The 23,602-nt window shown below is 32.9% G+C and overlaps 1 protein-coding gene across 33 annotated transcripts in view; it reads left to right on the top strand.

Annotated features, from left to right (window-relative positions):
- The window catches only part of LOC105148557 (intraflagellar transport protein 81 homolog), a 588,627-nt gene that overhangs the window by 64,064 nt on the left and 500,961 nt on the right, over positions 1 to 23,602 (top strand). For 31 of the 33 annotated variants that reach the window (XR_015545343.1, XR_015545346.1, XR_015545345.1 and 28 more), the window contains exons 4-5: positions 11,956 to 12,072; positions 12,149 to 12,208. The exons of 1 other annotated variant lie outside the window; for it this stretch is intronic. Coding sequence is in view for 20 of the 32 variants with exons in the window: in XM_087406966.1 (XP_087263092.1) it covers positions 11,956 to 12,072; positions 12,149 to 12,208 (177 nt within the window). In the remaining 12 variants the exon portion in view is untranslated. The remainder of the gene's footprint in view (positions 1 to 11,955; positions 12,073 to 12,148; positions 12,209 to 23,602) is intronic. One more of the 33 variants, XM_087406970.1, reaches the window with a different exon arrangement.

The raw sequence follows: 23,602 nt of genomic DNA, 5'->3' as shown, positions 1-23,602 counted from the left end.
TTACCGCACCCGCCGTATTCTCCGGACATTGCTCCTTCTGATTATTGGTTGTTCCGAAGGATGCAGCAAGTCACCGGTTCATTTCTCCAAAATTGGATCGCCTCCAAAGACGAGTCATTTTTTCGAGATGGAATTCGAAAATTGCCTGAGAGATGGGGAAAAAGTAGTAGCCAGCGATGGACAATGCTTTAATTAATCTGTTCATTCATTTAGTTTTGAAATAAATGCATTTTTGAACACAAAAAAACGGACCGAACTAATTTATACCCCCAAAAAATTCAATTATTCAGAAACAATATTTTCATTTTTTATATTACAATTAAGTATTTACATCTTTATATTTTTATTATACATTTTTACATTAAATCATTAAAAATTCTAATTAAAATGTTTTTTTTGCAAAAGAAAGATACTTATATTTTATTATTTACAAAAAATTTAAATTCAAGTTTTTTTCTTACATAATATTTAAATACTATGCAAATAGATGGAAAACTGACGAATTTAAAATATAAGTGAAAACCAAGAAAAGAAGAAGAAATCATTATTTTCTCCTGAAATCATACGGAAGGGAATAACGATTATTAATAAATTTGCGTTTTACTAATATCGCACATCTTTGTTTCGTTTCGCATTACGATTTTGTGAAACGCGGCGTGACTGATTGCGCTAAAACACAAATTTATCGTTGCTCCTGCCTTTCTTTTTCTTTTTCATCGCGCCTTTCTCTCTCATTATCCATTATTAATTTCCTAATACTATTAAAATTTATAATTCAAGAGTTTTTATAACTTAATGTTATTCCTTTAACTTTACAAATTTTGTATCGGCGACCTTCCGTTGTACGAACGACGTACGCGTAGAATTTCGGGCCCCCGGGCACTCGATACGACTCGATAAAACTGTCCCGTCCGTAGCTCTCGAGTTTGTCTATCATATCGTTTAGAAAATTCCCCATACGCGGCTCGTATTCGCTTGGTTCGCCTCTGCTTACGTAAATACACGAGTCATATCGCAATATAAAACGCGATTACCTTCTCTAGATATTCGTATAATATCAGCCGCGCTTGTGATGTCGATCCTTGCCGCGATTACAGGATTGGTTTGCGCGACTGTCTCTTCGCGTAGTCGCCACAAAACATATATTATCTCGTCAGTAACAGGTAATATATTGGTTATTTCGTGCTCTGAACTCATGAGCAACGTTGCCAAATGTTCATACTTTTTGACGATCTTTGTAATAGGTAAATTGGTTCGTTAGTCGAATTTACCTCAGAAAGAATTCAAGCAGAACTTCGCGACCGAACCAGGATTTCGGGCGATATTATTTCTATCGAGAACGATATCCTCAGTTTCTTCATATTCCTGAAGGTACTGTTCCTTGCTCTTGTCATTCAGACATCCGCTAGCTTCCTGTTTTAATTTGAAAAAACTGTTGATATATTCGGCAAATAAACCATCTAGCCTCGTACGAGGTCTGTTCAAAAAGTATCGCGAATTTTGAATTTCCGTGGGTTACGTATATTCGATTTTTGATTTTTTTGTGACGTTATGTTGGTACTCATGTCTCTCACTTATGCCGACAAGTTCGGCCATTTTGAATGTTCAGTTAATGTTTGACAGCTGTTTTGCTTGCACGTGTTTTGGCTCGTCTTCGATTTTTGCCTATTCCAAAAAATGAATCAAAGGATCTGTATCAAATTTTGTGTGAAAAACAAAATTAAGTGCGCGGACGCATTCCGAATGTTGCATATGGTGAAGCTACCTTGGACCGAAGCAACGTTTATCGGTGGTACAAAATGTTCTCAGAGGGCCGAGAAGATGTGAACGACGAAGAGCGTGCCGGACGCCCGAGCACGTCAACAACAGACGAAAACATTGATGAAGTGAAGAAAATAGTATTGGCCAATCGTCGAATCACCGTTAGAGAAGTTGCTGAGGATCTAAACATATCGATTGGCTTATGTCATTCGATTTTTACCAATGATTTGGGCATGAGACGGGTCGCCGCGAAATTCGTACCAAAATTGCTCAATTTCGACCAAAAACAGCATCGCATTAACATTGCTAAGGAGCTGTTGGACTCTATCCGCGACGACCCAAATGTGCTCCAGAGGGTCATAACTGGTGATGAATCATGGGTTTATGGTTATGACGTGGAAACCAAAGCTCAATCATCCCAAAAAAAAAGCCAAGGCCGAAAAAAGCGCGCCAAGTTCGGTCGAATGTGAAGGTTTTGCTTACTTCGGTTTAGTTTTCTTCGATTGCAAGGGCGTGGTGCATCATGAGTTCTTGCCACAGGGTAGAACGGTCAATAAGGAATATTACCTGCAAGTTATGCGCAATTTGCGCGAAGCAATCCGCCAGAAACGCCCGGATTTGTGGAAGAACAAAAATTGGCTTTTGTACCATGATAACGCCCCTGCTCACACATCGTTGCTTGTGCGTGAATTTTTGGCCAAAAACAACACACTAATGATGCCGCAGCCACCGTATTCCCCAGATCTGGCCCCCTGTGACTTTTTCTTGTTCCCGAAACTGAAGAGGCCCATGAAAGGACGACGCTACGCTACGATTGAGGAGATAAAGACGGCATCGAAGGAGGAGCTGAACAAGATCACAAAAAATGATTTTTTGAAGTGCTTCGAGGATTGGAAAAAACGTTGGCACAAGTGTATAATATCTGATGGGGATTACTTTGAAAGGGACAAAATAGATATTCATGAATAAATAAATAATTTTTGAAAAAACAGAAAATTCGCGATAGTTTTTGAACAGACCTTGTACAAGGATCGAACCGTGTGATTCTACATTTCCATATTTCGCTTACACTCGTCACGAAATAATCTTTCTTGAGAACTTTGCACCATTCGCAGGATATCCATGCACTTATGAATTTACGGTCGGTGGAGAAAGCATGAGTGCACTCGGTCTGCGAGAACGTTTCGCAGCTACGACACAGCTCGAACAACAATTTGTCTTGTAAGCGATACAGGAGTACAGGATGAAAAAGATCGCGTGGAGGAAGTACACTGAATGACACCTTCGACAGAATTGAAATTAAAATTCGGAACTACGCCAATTAACTCCGAACATTGTTCTTCGATATAAATTGTTAATTAACCGAAAAGTATCCGTTTTCAGTATCCGTTTACGTATGGATACAGAGAATACACGTTCACATAATGTATTTTCTCCGTACCCGTAACTTCGTATCGGATTGCTATATTTTTCGTATGACCACCAAAGTCTTGCGAAGGTCGAGAAGAGGATTGATTAGCATGATCGGATGGTTTTCGAGGAAATTGTACATTTCGCGATTCTCGCGCTTTTCTCGTGCAAATTCACTTCCATTTCTCCATCCTATATCTACGTTGTTGAAAACCGGGGAGATCGGGGTCAGTTGAATATAGGGATAAGTAGAATAATCGAGGCTACATTAAAAACAAAACACGCGAGATACGCGTAAACGTGTTTGAGCATGGCTGTCGCTAAGTCTGCTGTAACATCTTGTTGCGAACACATCTATGATAGAAGTTATGCCATAATTTTAAAAAATGGTACACCTAAGTATTTTTATTCGTAAAGTTTTTGTTTTATAATCGTATATGAATGTTTGAAATATTTGATTTCTATTTAGATAATAAGTGTATAGTTTTTACTTAATAAAATCCAACAGATTTTTTTTGTTTATGTGCTTTGTATTATATACGAGTATTGTTAATGTTTTTAAAAAATGAACGGATAGGGATAGACTAACCACAGTATGAAACTGTATAATTCATTTAGTGACGACTCTTATAATACTTACTCAAAATTTTATTCCTTTAAAGAGATTTTTCTCAGTGGTAAATATTATAAGTTTAGTTCCCTTATGTCTAATCTCGAAAACTAAGCTTATTTGACATGTTTTTGCACGAAATGGATTTGCAAATTTTGCAAAAAATATTGTTTTGTCCTGCGAAACGAATGTTTGTGTTTAAAATGTATTTGTATAAAAGTTTTATTAATATGTAGTCAAAGATGTAACTTAAAATACATTAATCTTTATTTTAATAATCTTAATCAAATTACCCCGGCCCCGGGCTAGTTGAATCAAATGAAATGCATTAGAAAAATGCATTTTTTTTCATATTAGTTATTAGTTTCCTCTTATTATTAAAATATTATTAGATAGTCAAATGTATGTAGTAACTGGTGTAGAAATCATTTTTTCATAAGTCTCTTAATTTCTGTAAAAATTCGAAACTGAAAAATGAGTCTATTAGTCCCCCTACCATTGCGAGAGTTCGTTCGTATCGGATATCGATTATATCTTGCGTTATATTATGCCCCACAAGTTTCCTTTCACAATTGATTTGGTAATAATTGAGACAACCGCCAAATCCAACTGTGAAATTGTAATGCGTCTCATTCGTTGATTTAACTTCATAATATCCATCGACGGGCATATCGGCAATTCGATACTCGCGGCTTCGCTACTACCCTGCGTGGATTGTAGGATGTCCGAGCTCACGCTCACACTAACCACCACTGTAGCGCTTTGTGCGAGTAATTGTCTTTGTATCTATATCCGCTTAGTGGAATGATTCCTATTTCTTTTTCGCGTAAAAGGTTTTTGCGAAAAACTTTCATACACGTGGTCGATAATCGTGCATTCTACGAACGGATACGTCCCCGCGTTCTAAAAAGATTTTTCTGAACGCCATGCACGTCGAAGGATATCCACGTTATTCTGACAATATTTTACTATTTCTTGTTTGAAATCAAAAACGAAATTCGATCGCGACATTTTCTCGTGTCAAACCATAAAACATTTATGTTCTTCTAGTTTCATTTGTTTGGGCGAAATAATATCGAGCGTCAGGTATTGGTCCAATATAATTTTGATTTTGTAGCGTATTAAACAAATGAGGAAAAAAACCTTCACTCAAAGTATTCCGCAGCCCGAAAGTCTTAGGTAAATCGGATAAACGTATAGGCATATAATTTGAGCTATCAATAAATTTTGTACGACTAATCGTCATCACGATAATTTTCGTCCCGTTCAAAATCACTCGAGGTTTTTTTGTTATTCCTGACTTTTCAACGAGGTATTATACTTTAAAATAAACTATGCATCAAATGCTTTAGCATTATGCGCGATACAGATTTAAAAAAAATATTTTTTATTATTATTATTTGTTGTTATTATTTTTTATTATTATTTGATGTTCGCGTCGCGAAATCGACAAATTCTTTTACAGGATTTCTACGAAATATGAATTCGCGCACTCCACTAACGACATCGCACTGACATGGCCTCTATTCCCGCTTCGCAAATTTGTTGCGCGACACAGAAAGTTAGAACGTGAATTCTTACGTTCTTCATTCTTTTGAGCGTCTCGTCTGTGGCGTTTCAAAATCATAAAACACGAATGCGACGTGATCTCTTTTAACACTCGTCTGTGTCTTCGACGTTATTCGTATTTGTTTGTGAATTTTCTCCTCGCGATGCTATAGTACTCGTATCCTCTCCAAGGTTTTCAACTGAGGCTTTACGAAGAGAAAGAAGGCATGTAACACAAATGATTCGAAGACTGTAATGAACGACAAATTTTGCAATAAACTATGTCGCAATCGGGTCACGTTTGAATTAACCAATCACCCATAACCGTTGCAAATTTTAATGAATTCGCAAATGCTTGCGAGGGATTAATTATATGATCTTTGCGCACGATGACGTTCAAAATACGGACGCCCGAAGAAGACGCGAACTCACGAAATCAACTCAATATCGGGGCGTTGGATGCGTTCGCAAGATGGAATAACGTATCAGCGTGGACATTTTTTTGTGCATTGATTGACCTCTGTCGTTACGAAAGCCTACGTTGCACGCTATGCAATATCCTTCGCGAGAACCGGCGGCGGCTTTTAAATTTAATGTAGGATTATAATGTCGCGAACTCCCCTCAAATACATTATATTTAAACGACACGAGGATTCGCGAGTCCTCTTAGAGAGGAAAGTAACGCGCAGTTACATGGATTCTCGCCGCGATCAGAAGTACTAAAATTATACAGGTCACAATCTAAAATCAGGACAAATTTCAATTTAAATTTTACGCTATATTGTGCTTTCGCCAGAGGTTGTCGTTGGCGTCCGAGAAAGCCTGATTCTAAACAGTCATATTCTCAAAATGGCGGCGATGTTGAAACCAAGTGCGGAGATTAATCGAAGAGCCGCGATCATCGAAGGCCTTCGCGCTGGGCACTCAGCAATGGAAATAATTCGGTTCTTTGGATACTCGAAATCAACCGTTTATGACGTTGTGGCAAGATATACGGCTTTAGAATAGTCCAACGAAGGTTCCAATATGCCAGTGAGAAAGAGTCACTCACGAAAGAACGCACTGCGAGGATCCTCACAGTCGTTGAAAGGGCTCAAGCGCTGATTTCGGACCCAGGGCAATCGTTGCGAAAATTAACATCGATTGTTGGTGTAGGTGTTGGTGTATTTGTAAGCGAGCCAACAATGCGTCGCGTCAAATTGCCGAGGAGGACTTTTGACAAATCGTATATATTAAAGATATATACATACGACAGATGCTTTCTGAGGCTGCCAGGACAAGCCGAATTGCTCGCCTCGGTTCCCCTTCTGGCCTTCCAATAACTCAGATTTAAATCTCTTGGACTACTACGTATGGAGCGTAGTTGAAAGGATCACAAATAAATCTCGGCAATGTGACGTCCGTTAAGGACCGCTATTGAGGCAGCATTTACGTCGACATGGACAGCGCTATATTACAACGTGTGTGCAAACGCTTCAGACCTAGAATAGAGGCCGTCATTCAAGCTAATGGGGGATATCATTGTGCTCTACAGGGATCCTCCAAGTGCCATGTAAAAGGATTTTTTGTAATATTTAATTTTTCATTAAAAACATTTTGTTTAAAGAAATTGTTCGATTTGTCCGGATTTTGGTGATGCACCTTATATATTTCCGTAATTACGTCGCAATGTTAATTTTATATTGTAATTTCCTGATTAATAAAACTTGCAGGTAGTTTCAATTCGATTTCTTGAATTTAACGTACATTTGTTAACATTATCAGATAAGATTCTAATTGTTTTAAACGCGCATCGACGCATTTTATAATTCTTTGCCGAAGAAGATAGTTTTCTGCATTACAATTGCCACTGCGTAGATTCTTCATTTTTTCGCCGATGGAGTTGAATCGTGTGCGTCTTCTTCTTTCGAAAATTTCCGTTGGAATTTTTCTCTTCTTTATACTCTAGCAATATTGATTTTGCCCTGTAAAATATGGTAAAGCTGATGGTGATATTTTTTATGACAACAAAGTTACGTTTCACTCTGTTAACATCGCTGCTTAAATACTCGTTCATGAGTCTCATGTGATTTTGAAATTATTGCCAGCAGTCGGTGTTGAAATAAATTCCGTCCGCGTTGTGTCCGCTCAATTTTACAAGAGGTTTGAAGATTCCTTCATTCGTTCTTTGTAAATGAATTGTCTTCGTGGAAATTGTTAAGACCATAAATTGTTAAGACCGTTGTTGCTAACAACACACGAAATCGAGCGTTTTTTCTGTCGTCGTTACGTATCTTGAAAAAATCAGAGATGGAGTACATTCCCATGTCCGAATTATTAGTATCTTTTGGATTGGCCATTTTTCTTACACTGCAGTAATATCAAAATTCAAGTGAACCAAGATGGCAAAAATACAAGAAGCACAGTACTTGTTTGCTCGCGAAGCTGAAGTTACGGACGACGAGACTTGAATGAAACAGATTTTCGATAGTACCGTCATCGATCGACATCGTCTCCTTCTCTGACGCTACGTAATAAAATTATTCTGCGCGCGCAGATGAAAAAAATAAAAAAAGCATAAATTTTCTCTAAATTTTTCTTAAAAATTTAAAATAATCTATACATCACAGAAGTCAAAAAGAGAGAGGAGTGAGATAAAACGAAAACGAACAGGAACGAAAAGTAATGATTCCTCTTCTGCTTTTTTTATAAAATGACAGTGGAAGAAATTTGATCAGCCGAAAAGAGAAAATTTGTTTTTTGAATATCAATCAATTGATCCTAAGCGTGGACCGATTTTATTGTTAGCTTGAAAATACTCCATCGCCGATCTCACTTGCGGTTTTAGATATCCAATATCTAAAATATCTGATACCCGATTAGGTATCATCTTTTGACTTCTATTATTAATCTTTCTACGTTTGACATTACAATCTCCTATTATAACAAGATTAAAATTCCTTTATAATTAATTCCCATAAGTGTTTAATTTCACCAGTAGAAACGTGTGACTTGATATCTATATGTACTTAAAAGACATTTAATATTTGAGTGAATTACAGTAAATGTGATAAAAGTGAATTACAGTAAATAAGTTGTGTCGAGCACTATTCATCCAAACTTAATCCTCCAATTGTTTCAAGAAGCTAGAGCAAAATGGAATCATTGAACATCTACAATTCAATCAGCAGACAATGTTTTTTAAATGTTTGTTAAATGTTTTTTAAACGTTTATATGACGTTTAATAAATATTTGTTTTTTGTTATTTATTTATTTAAAATATAATTTAAAAAACATTTACTTAACATTTATCTGACTTATTATAAATATGTAAAAAATATTATTTTCTAAAGTCCAAATTAATAAAAAACTGGTCGGATAATAAAATAATCACGGAAGAGAAGTTAACACAATATAATTGCGTTAAATGTACCATATATGAACAAGAAAAATTGTGTCCGTCGATACTTATATAAGCGTGACGGATAAGGTATGAAATTCATAACTCTGAGATCCCAAATTCAAAACCCGACTGATAAATGAAAAAAATTAAAATATAATTAAAAATTAGAATTAATTAATAAAATTAGTTGTTTCTAATGTTTAAATACTGTCGATAAAGAAATTAAATAAAAAAAATTCTACATGTTATTTTTTTGTTATTTTTTTCTAATTTTGTTCAAATAATTTAAACGTATTTTTAATGTTAAAAAATGTTTCTTCAAACGTTAAATAAATATTTTTCAAACGTTAAAAAAATGTTTCTTCAAACATTACAATAAATGTTTTTGTTAATTAAAAAAAGGGACTTAATCCATTATTTTTAACGTTTTTAAAAACGTTTTTAAAAATGTTCTTGAAATATTTTTAAAAATATTTTCAAAAATATTGTCTGCTGATTGGGAAGGTAATAACAATTTTATTATTAAGATGATAATAATAAGCTTTTAAAGTGTATTATTATTACGTTTTTGTTTTAAATATTCTTTAAGTGCTAAGAAGCGCGATTGCGTTTCTCATAAAACTTCTCATAAATATGTAATAAATGCTACGAGCGCGATAGAGTAGATAAAATTGTTAAAAAAAATTTTTGTAAAAGTGAGAAATTTGACAATAATTGCTACAAGTATTATAACGACATATAATTAAATTTAACAAGTACTTCAGGACATTGAATTGTAAGAAATGCTCTTAGAATTCGACGTACTGAAATAATTTGATTTGTATGTCAATAATAATTTTATAATGTTTATATCGCACATAATTATTGTCTAATTTCGCTCTAATTTCTGTCTTTTAGGACATTTCTCTAACAATTTTGTCCATGTAAAAACAATTCGATACGCAAAGAGTTCAATATCCATTTTAATTTCATTATTCTAATTTATAATTTAACGAGTATATTTAAATTAGTATATTTAAAGCATGTGAAAGACAAAGAGATAGTATGATAGATGGGAAAGATAAGGAACATGTTTTATAAACATGTGAATGCGTCTGATCAGTGTGCCTCTGGTGTGTAAAGTGCCCGTATCTAATCATGAACGCCGCTCCTGTTCGTCTCCTCTATGTGATCCGTACCCTAAATATTTCTTCTTATACTTTGAAAACTAAGTTTTAGACAAAATTTTCGTGAAGTAAAAAGTAAAAAATCTTACAAGTTCAGAGAAAGGCTCAGATGTTCGGAATTTTGAAAAATTTGAAACTTTGGCACGTGAAATGTATCACCCAGACATTACTTTGATCAAGCAGTAAGATGTGCTTCTCAATTATTGTCGAGAAAATCGATTTAAAAAATTCCGCAGGATATGTACACTGAACGTTAAGCAAATTTAACGAATTCTGAGGCGCACTCTTGTCTAGTAACCGCTGAATTGCTGGTTTGAGTCTCTGTTGGCACTTTTTTTCCCTTCTCTTTTTTGTTTGAATATTTGTTATTTTTATGTAAAATCAATCAAATTTATGGTAATTAATGAATATTCAGTATAAATCTTTTATGAAAAACGCACATTTCATTTATAACGCAACGGAAACATTATAAATAAAATCCAATAAAATGAAAGTGGATAAACATTAAACACGTTTTTTTTTGCGTTAGGTTTAATTTTTTGTGTGCTCTTATTATGTTAATTTCATTTTTTGCTTAATTTTATAATTTAACTTGAAATTTTTATATATTTTTAAATGTAATCAGGAACACAAAATTCAAAATATTCAATTCAGGGAACACAAGAGAAATTTGGAATAGTGACAAAAAATGAAATTAACGTAACGAGTATACACAAAAAAAACTCTAACGTAAAAAAAACTTGTTCAATGTTTGCCCGCTCTTGTTGTATTGGATTTTATTTATCACATATTTTCGTTACGTTGTAAATGAAATCTGCGTTTTTTAGAAAATATTTATATTGAATATCCATTGATTTCTATAAATGTGATTGATTTTATATAGAAATAACAAATTATTACAATTAAAAAAAAGGGAAAAAAGGAAGTGCCGACAGAGACTCGAACCAGCAGTTATTAGAGTGGGTATAAAGAGAGAAATGCTAGAGACGTTGGAAGTCATCATTTTGTGTCCTATATCTGGGATATCTATATGACGCAATTTCTCGTCTTAATCACTTCTTTCTTTAACGATATCTTCTTTCTAACTAACAGTAAAGATACTTAATGTTAGTTAGAAAGAAGGCACCGTAACTTGGCGGAGCCAATCAGCATTAAGCACATACATTGGCGCAACTCTCTTTATACCCACTCTAGCAGTTACTATACAAGAGCGCTACACATTACGCTATGGGATTCGTTGAAACTAGAGACTCTTTAATCAGAGTCTGGCCATAAGGATTTCGTCAAATTTCTTCAAGCGAAAAAGGAGATTAGAGATTATAGATTTATGGATCCATGAATAAGAACCAATCGCTCGGTGAGCAAGCTGCATTCCGAAATCCATCGAAAAAAAAGTGCAATCTTTCTGAGACCGGTTGTATGCATGATGTATACACACCGCTATTGGTGGAAGAGTGAGATAACTCATACTGGTCTCTCGCTTGAAGAAATTTGACGAAATCCTTATGGCCAGTACTTGCTCAATGTTTAGTATACATATTCCTAATTTTTTAAAGTCGATTTTCTCAACAATGAGAAGCGCATCTTACTTCACGTATCATAAGTTTCAAATTTTTCTAAATCCCGAACGTCTGAGCCTCTCCTTGTTAGAATTGGGTCAGGAATATGTCTCTTCAGGGACACCTGGATTGTTTCGGATCATCCTGTATAACTAATATCCAATGTTATTTAATGTAAATTACAATTCCGCTCTTTTAAAACATTCATTTCACGTTTATATGAAGTCCAATTATATATTCATCATTGTTCATTTATTCCATCAGATATTCACACTGATAGAGACGTATAGAGATTAAATCATGTTTATTAATTTCATAAACGGATATATTACGTATATCCATTGAAGGATTATATAAAACGAAAATTTGATGGATATCCCAAAATTTTTAAAGAATATCTTATGGATATTTTTCGCATATTTATGTGTTGTGTCCATGTTATTACATAATTACTAGAAAAATAGGTTAGTTAATAAATTAACATAAATTCTCCTGAAGAAAAGTACTATTTTTATTAGGTTGAAATTCCGTCCGAGTATCTAGGAGATTCGGAAACGTCTCTTTTATATGAACAGTATTTGTCTCTCATTGACAGATTTAAGACAGTTCATAAAGAAAGAGAGATAGGTAAAAAAGTATGTGATTCTTGTTTCTCTCTTTAAGAATCTTGTTGCTATACATGAATAATAAAATTTCTTTTTATTTATGCAGATTGTTGAAAATGCTGTTGAGCTTGCAACGGATCTACAAGCAATGACAAAAGAAAAAGAAGTATGTAACAAACGACAAATATAAGCGAATCGAATCAATATAAGCTCTAAGACATACAGAATTGTTTGCAAAGGAAACGTGTGGACGTAATTAAAATAATAAAACAGTTCATTTAATATAAAAAACTTATGCAACCGTCTCAAAGCTAGTCAAGATGGTTTTTTAGTAAAATGCCGAAAATTTACCTCATCACTGGACCCACCCAAAATCGTAAATATTTGTACAATTTGGATAAAATATCAAAGTTGCATGTATTTTAATGAAAGACAATGCTATGATATGAAACAAACAATAGTAAATCAAGAGCTACATCTTCACTAAAGGAAAACAAGAGAGTTTACTTTTCGTGATTAAATTTATATGCAAGTTTAAGCACATAAATATCTTTCCAGAATGGATGTTGACCTATTATTTTTTGTGATCCTTACAATTATAAGTTTTTAAACTATCATAATCATGTTCCTTAGAGAAGTCTATGGTAATATTTGATGTGTGCAGTTAGGCAAAAAAAATCCAATCGTTTCCAATTCTTACCTGTCACTAAGTTATACGTGTGTAAGTTATATGTTAAAAGTTATATTTTCAACATTTTTTCCTGTTTCATTTTGTCATTAACCTATTCTAGAATTTTGCACACGTTAAGTTTATTATTTCAACTTTATTAGGGACGAAAGAGTAAAGTGGAAGGAGAGGGCAAAGTGTCAAATACTTATATATTCAAATATCTGAACGTACCGCGGTCGTGACTTTGAATATGCGTATGAGTCGCTATCTTATGCTAAGCAACCGAATTTAGTTCAGCGGCAACAACTGAGTGAAACGTAGAGATCCTATTATGCCTGTTCTCGATAGGATCGCAAGTAAGCCGTAAGAAATTGGTCAATCACAGTTGAATATGAAAAAAATAATCGATTATGATTGATTAATTTCTTACGGATTACAACTTGCGACCCTATTATAAAACAGGCATTATAGGATCTCTAGTGAAGCGTATGTACAGTCATAGACATTAAAGTTGTTACTTTATTGTAACTTTTGTACATTGTAACTTTTTGTTGTACTTTTTTTCCGATGGTTTTAAAACACGCAAAAATTTTCAGAGTGCAATCCAGAGTATGGACACACTATGAAAAGTCAAATCGTATTTCTGCACCACTTAGGCGAACAGATAATACAGAAATCTGAATTTCTACTGAACTAGTAATGATTCTGTTCAATTCTATCGTTGCCAGATTCTTTCCAACAGGATCAAATGATAATAATTGTGAAAAAGACACTAATGGAAAAGTTTTATTTTCGTTATACTTGTATATACATTTTGTAAAAAAATAATATTCATATAATTCAAATAATATTCAATAGAAATTCTATCTAGTGAACACAAAGTTACATGTAACGTATCTGTTAATTGTAATTTCCCACTTAATAATACCGTAATATAACACGTGTTATGTTATATTATGTTATATAACACGTGTTATATTACAATTATATTATTGAGTGGAAAATTACAATTAACGTTACATGTAATGTGTGTTCACTGGGTAATTTCTAGTAATTTCTGATAATTATATCCCAGCAAATGGATTGACAACGGATTGAACAAATTCATATGAATCAAGTCTTCGAATTCGTGTTATCCACGAAAAAGATATTGAATTTTGTAGAGACTGAATACACTGAATCCTTTTTTACATCTAAATAAATATAATAATATGAATTTAACTCTAGTGGATTCATATAGATTCAGAAATGAAATGCTAATCTACAATCCTAGAAAGTAATTTATTGTTGGAAAGCATGCACCAAGGATCACAGATATATGAATCGTTTCTTTTCGAATGAGCCCTAGTACTTTACACAGACTATACGACATTACAGATTCATGGCAACCGAGTGACTCTCGGATATAACTGCACTGGCACTGTAGTCAGAGTTATGTCTGGAAATTACCTTGTTGTCGTGAATCCGCAATATTATACACTTTGTATATCACATCGGAATTTTTGTTTGGGAGGCAACAACTTATGTTATATCATGCATGTTTTTCAACGATACTTGCCGAAATCGGTGCTAGCAGTTGGTGAGACTATATTAGATAGTTTTTCAATATTGCTTGTTAAATTCAAACGAATTAGTCGCACATTTATTGCGTTGAATATTGGGTAAAATACCAAAAGCAAATTACCAATACATAATTACGGATTTAACCGGATTGGTTATTGGGTGAGATACAGAAAATAAATAATCAATTAATAATTACTGATTCAAGCGGATTACGGAGACAAAATAGTTTAAAAAATTCAAAACTTGATTCAACACTTCAATGAACAATTTTCAACATTTTTCAATAATTTCTTGTTTGCTGGAACAATTTAGCCCAATCACTTCAAAAATTAATGAAATTGGGCTTATTCGACGCATTTTTGCATGAAATGAAAAAATCTGGCAGAAATAAACGTCACTGCCCCGCGGACCGAAATATTAAGTGTTAAAGTTGATGACTATTGAGGTTAGGAAATCTGTCACAGCTCTAGATGCAGTGAAATTTACCTAATTTCAGTGCTCTGTAATTTCTTTCATTTCCGCTTCCAAATATGTATATAACGTCGTGTATAAAAATTTTCAGTGTTAAAATAGGTTGTGTTGGCATCTGTGCAAACGTTCTCACTATATGTAATACATGCTATTTCTTTTTAATCCGGTCCGCCCCTAATGCAAAAATGGGGAGAACTTCTTTAACTTCTTACAGCCCCGCATAATAGAAGTTACGGAAGTTTTCCTGTATATCAAAGTAGTAAAATTCTTTGATCTGAGCCAAAATGCTCAGTACAACCTTTCTATTGACTATTTTGACCGCCATTTGCGTCTTAATTGTCTGTAGTCCAATAAGCGCTTAGTATTGATATATGGTTATATCGTAGTAAATTCAAATGGAGAATCTTTGCGCTACTTTGGTATATATAGAGTTTTAGACACAGACATGTAACACAGCGATGTGAGCATGCCCTGCGATCACCTTCATGATGGAAAGAAACAAGGTGAGTTATTCCCGTGAATGCGCAGTAGCCTAAAAGTAGTGAGGAACGAACAGCCAATGAGGGACCCATTTTATGAAAATTCAATGTGGCTGTGTTTATTACTCTTTGATGGCAGTTTTTTGACACATTCGTATAAAAAATAAAAAAATGTGCATCTCATTTCTGTTTAATAATAATGTTAAAGTTTCTAATATTTTTATATTTTAATAGTTTTTATTAATATATCACTGTTATTTTAACTTCTGTTTTAATACTGTGTTTTTATTAGTAATCATCTGTGAACGCTTGAAATCTGCGCGTATAAAATAAGTCCTCTATGATTGATTGACAAGTTATGTCAATTATGCGCAATGGCTCACCTTATTTCTTTCTACTATAGTCACCTTCTTTATGCTTTGTGACCTCATGCGTATACGTTTAGCTATTCTTCGGTTCAATAGAGAGTGCACAAAATTTTTAAATTAATCTTTATCAATATTAATGTCATTACTGCATTTACTATCAACCCAGATAACACACAACGTCCATTGGACGTCCAAATTTGGTTTTTATTTAGTCCGAACATCAATGGACTTATAGTACAAATACATGTTTTGCCGTTTTTCCGTTTTCGATAAATGTTTTTCTTCTCGACATTTCGTTATTTGACGTGAAAGTTAGATGTTCGTTACTTTTGCAAATTTACTTGAAATAAAAAAATCAATATATTGTACTATGATATGGACTACTATCTATTTGCGTTTTTTTTCTCCTTTTATTAATAGTCACTCAACACATTTACTGATATTACTGACAAGAATATTGTTTTATGACTACTTTGATTTTTGATAATAATTATTCGTAGCGTACTAAACGGAATGAAGAATACGGGATTAAAAATTATAATAGTATTGTAATACTATGTATATATTTTTGATTTAGAGCGATGTTTAAATATTATGACTACGTTGAAAATGATTCGATCGGAGTCGAAACGTTTGTTTTTGTCAATTGTAATTGTTATATGAATTTTTAATGTTAATTTAAATTAAAATTCTTTGCTACATTACTGGCTATTTGCCCTTCTTTTGTACTATATTGTTTTATACTTACAGAGCCTTATTACTATTTATTAATTATATAGTACAAATATTTTACGCAACGTACAAAATATGTTCACATTTGAACATTTTAAAAATGTTCATCTCATGCAAAAAATTTTCTAAATCTGTTCACGACGTATTTTCGCTGACTTGGCAAGTGAAAATTTTTTTAAGATCGCACGAGGAGTTTCACTTTTGTTAGTATATACGGACGTCTTCTGAATGTCCCATAGACATCCCTAGGACATTTGTGTTGAAAATTTTCAACGACACAAAAGTCTATACTGCATATTGTTCAGGTACATTATGATACATAACCTGTATCGTATCAATACGGCGTACTATTATCGACAGGAGAGAGACTATAGAGATCTCTAGTCGAAGCCGAGATATATTGGGTATGGGAATAAGTTTCCGCCCTTTTTAAATGAAAAAGATGTGTTTATTTAAACAAATCTATATAAGTGAGTTTATTCAAAGTATGCTCCTTCGGAAGCGACAACTTTTTCCCACCTTTCCGGTAATAAACGGATTCCTCGAATGAAAAAATCTGGTTCTTTTGAAGCGATCCATTCATCAAGCCATTTTTTGGTACCTTCATAAGAATTGAATCGTTCTCCAGAAAGGACCGCATGGATCGGAACAAATGAAAATCTGAAGGGGCAATGTCCGGTGAATACGGCGGGTTGGGCAGAATTTCCCACTTTACTCCTTCCAAGTATTTCTTGACCGGTTTTGCAACGTGTGGCCTAGCGTTGTCATGTAACAGAATCAGCTTGTTGTGCCTATTGTCCCATTCCGGTCGTTTTTCTTTCAAAGTTTGGTTTAAACGTATCAGTTGTAGCCGATAATGATCGCCAGTGATGGTTTCGGACGGTTTGAGCAGCTCATAATATATAATACCTCTTTGATCCCACCATGCACAACATAATCTTCGAAGCATGGATATTTCGTTTTGACGTGATGGACCTGGTTCACCTGGCATCACCCATGCCTTCAAGCGTTTAGGGTTATCGTAGTAGATCCATTTTTCATCGCCAGTTACGATACGATGTAAACCCTTCCTTTGTTGTCATGACGAAGCATCTCGCAGATGACCAAACGTCTTTCCATGTCTCTCTCTTTCAATTTGTATGGCACCCAATTTCCTTCTTTTTGCACCATTCCCATTGCGTGTAGTTTTCCAACAGTGGATCTATCAACATTTAACTCTTTTGCCAACTTATCGAGCGATAAACACGAATCTTCTTCGAGTAATGCTTGCAATTCTGCATCTTCAAATTTTTTCGGTGCACTTTCGCGTTCTTTGTCACACACGTCAAAATCACCACTGTTGAATCGCCGAAACCATTCTTTACAACTAGTTTTCGATGGAGCATGCTCACCGTAAATATCTAGGAGCAAACGATGCGTTTCCGCAGCACTTTTCTTTAAAATAAAATAATGGAGTAAAACTTCCCGCAAATGTTGCTTTTTTGGAATAAATTCCGACATCTTCAACGCAAAAAAAGTTACTCTTTCTTACGCTTCGAACGAATGCCATCTATTGGGCTCATAAGTTTGGACACAAAAACATGTCAAAAACATGTCTTGCCGTTCTATCCAACACACGAGCAATGCTACGATATCTTTCTGCAATGGGCGGAAACTTATTCCCATACATGATAACTGGTACTGTGAAAATACTGCGTATAATTTTCTAACTTGAAAATAATTGTTATAATACTAAGATTAAATATTAGACAGTAACTGACTGAATGTTTAGTTGAACTGCACAAATTTCTATCAGGTCCATATTGTATCATAACTATACATTCATATGTAGGTATTCGTGGATCATCGAAGAGCAACGGTTTCCATATGATTTCAGAATCAAGAATAATGGATGGCGGCAACTTGGATGGGGGTGACCATTTCAAAGAAACGGAACTATGAAATTAGTTCCCAAATTCAGAGAAAAACGTTTTTTTTAATCATAATTTTATGATGTGTATTCTGGAATAAGATATTAATCAATAATAATACTCATATAAGAATCATTTTGTTTTGATTGTGGTCTTGTTTAATATATTGGATCATCTAAAAAGTATCCGCGGTACTTTGTCACTAGATATATGACCATCAACACACATCTAGTGACAAAAAACTGCGGATACTTTTTAGATGACCCAATATTAATTTAGTCCGGTTTTAATCCATTGCGACCTAAAATGGATGTTTTTAAGAAATCCAAAATAGTAACACTGGATGCCTTCAAAACTTTTTTTTAATGGATCTGAATGTTTTTAATATATCCAAAACGTCTAACATGTACGTTTTAAATATATTTTTACTGTGCTGTTTGTGAACAGTATTTGCTAACATATCTTGTTGTACGAAAAAAAATCGTTTATAAAACTATATTGTACGTATAAATCCGTATTCAAAACGCGCAACGATGTAAGCGCGTTAAGATGCTATAATTTATGTTACGCATAATATAGAATTTTAGAGACAAAAGCGCGTTTTTGTCAGTAAAAGCGCGTTCTGAATATGGGCCTTAATATACCATGTGTTTCATTTTAATCAATCCAGGCACATATCTCAAAAAATATGGAAGATACGAAAAAATGTTTCAGACAAAAGTTGTATGGTTTCGAGGGGGACATAAGACGGTGCCATTAATTTGACCTTGAATAATTATATGAAGGTCATATAAAGATCACTTTTAATTTCTTAAATGAAACGCCTCATTTTTCATTTTATTTTCTCATAGCTTATCTTAAGAGCTTTCCAAAACACTATTACTAATTAAATATTTTTTCATGACGTACTTATCGAGTTATAACGTCTCCGACCGATGACTAAAATCTCTTGAATGTTGTTCAGAATTATGTCCTGGATAACTCTTGTCAAGATCAAAATCATTGGAGGTTATATTTTCATTTTAGCGTAAAAATGAATTTTTAGTGCAAAAATGAAAATAAGATACCCAATAACCTTGATCTCGACGAATATCGTTATTCAGGACACGATTCTAAACAACATTTAAGAGGTTTTAACCATCGGTCAAACCTTGGGCAACGTTCAAGTATCATAACTCAAAAAGTATTTTATAAAAAAATATTTTTAATATAGTGTTTTGCAAAACTCTCGAAATGATCTACAAAAATGTGCAATAAAAAGTAGGATATTAGATTTAAGAAATTAAAGGTAACCTTCGCGTGACCTTCAAGCAACTATTCCAGATCAAACTAATGACACCATCTTATGTCCTCCTCAAAGCCATACAACTTTTGTCTGAAACATTTTTTTTAACATCAAAAATAAAAAAGTTATTTGGGGTGAGACATTAAAATGGGATATCCTCTATACTAAAATGTTAATATTTATCTCATAAAGAAATACAACTCCCTCATAAGGGAACGGTTCCCCTTCGATTTAAATGAGCTTTTGGTATGTTTTTCTATGGACAAAAATAAGAGATACGTTTTTTTATATCGGCTGAATTGCATCTTAAAAGGATGGAAACCTCCCTTGAAAAAATCAGTCTTTTTTTTTCAATTATCTTCGAAATTGTAAGAGACGGAAAAAATTTTCCAAAGTGAAAATTGAATGACTTCAATAGCAGTTTATAACAATAATAAAATAATTTTTTAAAAATTATTTATTTATTAACATTACTTTAAATCCGAAGCGCTACTACGGTCTAAGTATTAAGATGTTGAATTAATATATATGTTTTTCAAACGAATGAATTAATTTCAGAAATGATAATTACGTGTCGATATGGTTGTCGACATTAACGCAATTGATCTGAAATGTTAATAATCCCCCCAAAATTACCCAAATTAATCTTAAAAAACTGTAATAAACTTATTGCGAAAAAATATTGCCTCGGCCGGAAGTCGAACCCGGATCTCTTGCATTCCATGCGAGCGTCCTGAGCCTTTAGACTATATTTTTCAATATCTTAATACTTAGACCGTAGTGGCGCTTCGGATTTAAAGTAATGTTATTTAACATAAACGGTCTTGTTTCCTATCTTATTGGTTATTTATTTATTGTATACCCCTACCGCCATCCCTATTTTCAAAATTTTTAAAATTTTTATATGTCGAAGATTAACGAGAATTTTAAGCTGAAAATAACAATGTGTATTAAAATCCTGTTCCGAAAAAAAATCTTTTTCTAAATATGAACAAAACCGTCTCTATATGTATACGCGCTCCTTATGCATCCATTTCATATCGCGTTGGTGTGAAATAATGATGAAGGCAAATACAATACAATTTGTCACAGTATCAATACAGCACTATTGATTATTGAAATAAGTTTTTTAAATAATAATAATAATAATAATAATATCAATAATAATACCAATAACTTTATTCAATTGCTAAAATCAGTCAAATACTTTTAATATATAAACAAATGCACGAAATATTTTAACAACAATTAAAAACAAAGCGTGAACAAAGAAATTATTACGTTTATAAAATCTTATTCATTTCATATTCATTGTAGAGCAGTTAATTCCAGTGTTCAATGTTGACATGATGTTGCGTCTTATTAATGCGATGCTATGCAAAAAATAGATTTGCTCCTATGTGCAGTAGGTCAGTATTATATACATAGATTGTGAATTATACAAGGTTAATACTATCAAATTTTCGATGGAAATAACATGCAAATCCGGTGCTTCTTATCAATTTAAATGGATACAACATGCAATTATGAAGGTATCGATATAAATTGGAAGTAACATGCAAATGCGGTATTTCTTATTAATTCTTAACAAAGGTACTTATTTTATTATTAATAATTTATTGCATTCATCAATCCTTTCTACTGTTGTTTATGCACAAAAAACATTTTAATAACTTATGTAAACTTGTTAATCCTATCTCACTAATTTAAGGACAATGCTCCAGCTTTCAATAATGGACAAAGAAATTTGTCGTTTCATAAAGGTGCCAATATTAATCATGATTAGATTCTGAAGGTCGAAGTTATGGTCGAGGACGTTTATTTATTGGAACTTCTTTAAAGATCAGAAACTAATAATCAAAGAGATTCTGTTAATTCTGAAATAATATCACCAAGATCTCACGATAAAATTTTCGAAGATTGAGATAGGCGGAAATTAATTATCATTATTTGTGCATGAGAAAAACGTAAAGAAATATGGTATGTTAATTATATTTCATAAATTTATTTTTATATTTACAGAATATGAATTAAGAAATAATGCATGGGCTATACCTGTATGGAAATTTAATATTGACTAATACTGAAAGACAATAATTAATTACTTATTTTTATACAGTAAATATTAAAAGCACTGCTGTTCGGTATTTTTAGTACTCCAAATAAATAATTAATCACTGTCTTTCAATAATGAATTGGCCAGTATTACTGCAAGAGTATATATATCTTTATATAAATTGTAACATCGTTTATACAAAAAATTTGAAGAAATAGAAGTGTTTCTTTATTAACATATTATTATCTATAATTAATGTTAATACATACTCTCTCTATATTCATAGAACTTTTACCTAAAGTATATGATCCTATATTATAATTACTTTCTCCTTCTTAATAGGTTTCTTTCTCACTGTTAACATACTGAATCTTCCTCTTCCTAACACTTGGTCTCACTTCTTTTTGTATGTAGTCATTTGTAAATAAGCATTTTAAAGCATAATGTCTATACAAATTTTTAACAAGAACTATTTACAACAATGAATTGAATTGATGTTATCTATCCGATTGCAATGGACATTTTTAGAAGGTATTTATTGCTTATGACTAATTTGAGTCATTCTTATAGTGTTAATGTATTTGATTTAGTTTTTATAATAAAACATTTATACTACACACTCATAGATATTTAATAAGAATTTCAACACTTCTATTGTGTACTACATACTTATAATTTTCACACTATATCTATCTCTAATTTAAGTTCCTAAGAGGTCATGAATAGATGACTATTGCATTCGGCTAGCCAGTTTTAATACTTAAGTTAATCGTTCGATTTCTCTGTCAATTAAGTATTCAACATCAGTGAGAGTGATATTGATGTGAAAAGAGGGAACATGCAAGTTTCGTACATTGAATTGCGTTTTACCGGAACAACATTGATAATGACTTAATTGTTTGATCGAAATGTCTGTTTTATTTTATTTTATTTTATTTGAAATATGATTATGTTTTAGCAACTGTAATTCGTTATATTGTTTTTATAGAACTTCCTTTCTTTTTTATAGTATAAGACAGAAATTAAAGAAAAATACAGAATTTTTTTATTTTTTTTATTTGCAATCCTACAAAACAATAATTTTAAATTTATTGTTAGTTTATTATTTGTATTAACATAATTTGGTATTTATATTAATATAAAATATCAATAATCAATATTTAATTTTATTTTGTATTTATTATAATTAAAACGTAAAACGAACACACGTGCATATACACTATAGTTAAAAAGATGTCCCTTTTTGCGTCAGCAAATCTATTTTCTGCGTAGCATTAATAAGACATAACGTTTTATTAATACATTGTTCATGTCACATTGAACATTGCAATTAGCTGCTCTACGATGAAAATGTAATGAGTTAATTGCACAAGTGATAATTGCGCCAGGAACGTGCTAGAAAATATAAACTCAAAAATTAAACTAAGATATTGCCGAAACAAATTTATTGAATATAATTAATATAAAAGAAGATCCTGAGTGAGAATAAACTATAAACGCGGACGCGAGATGTTTGCGCAGCAGGCCTCGTCCGATAAGCTGACGGACCAACGTGAAAGGGCCAAGATTACCTCGAAAATCAAAATATGTAACGCGACCGCAATTGTGGTCATCGGTCAGAAATTTAAAAGAAACACGTCGCGTTACCTCACCGTTGTCTCACCGAATTTGAAACATCTACCGCGACGCGAATAGTGTTAAGTGGAATTATAATAAAAAACCATTGGTGAAATGTGCAGAAGTTATTAAATATATTTCTAAGTTTAAACTAAAGCTGTTTCTTATCATCTCCCGAAATTCTCTCCTGAATCCTCGAATCGTGCCGTGTACAGCGGTACAACAAAAATGAAATGAATAAAATTTTATAAGTAGTTTAAACGTAATACCAAGGCACTAATTTCTGATCAATTAAGCAGATATGTTGCCCTCAATATTTAAACGCAATGAAAGAGGAAAATACAAACTTTTTTGTTTTCAAACGATCAACATTCAAACTTTAAGTTGCATTTGGAAAAATGATATAATA

Source organism: Acromyrmex echinatior, chromosome 6 (assembly GCF_024713525.1).
Source record: "Acromyrmex echinatior isolate Ae372 chromosome 6, ASM2471352v2, whole genome shotgun sequence".
Lineage (NCBI taxonomy): Eukaryota > Metazoa > Arthropoda > Insecta > Hymenoptera > Formicidae > Acromyrmex > Acromyrmex echinatior.
Note: the sequence above shows the minus strand (reverse complement) of the source record. Positions and strands in the feature narration are given on the sequence as shown.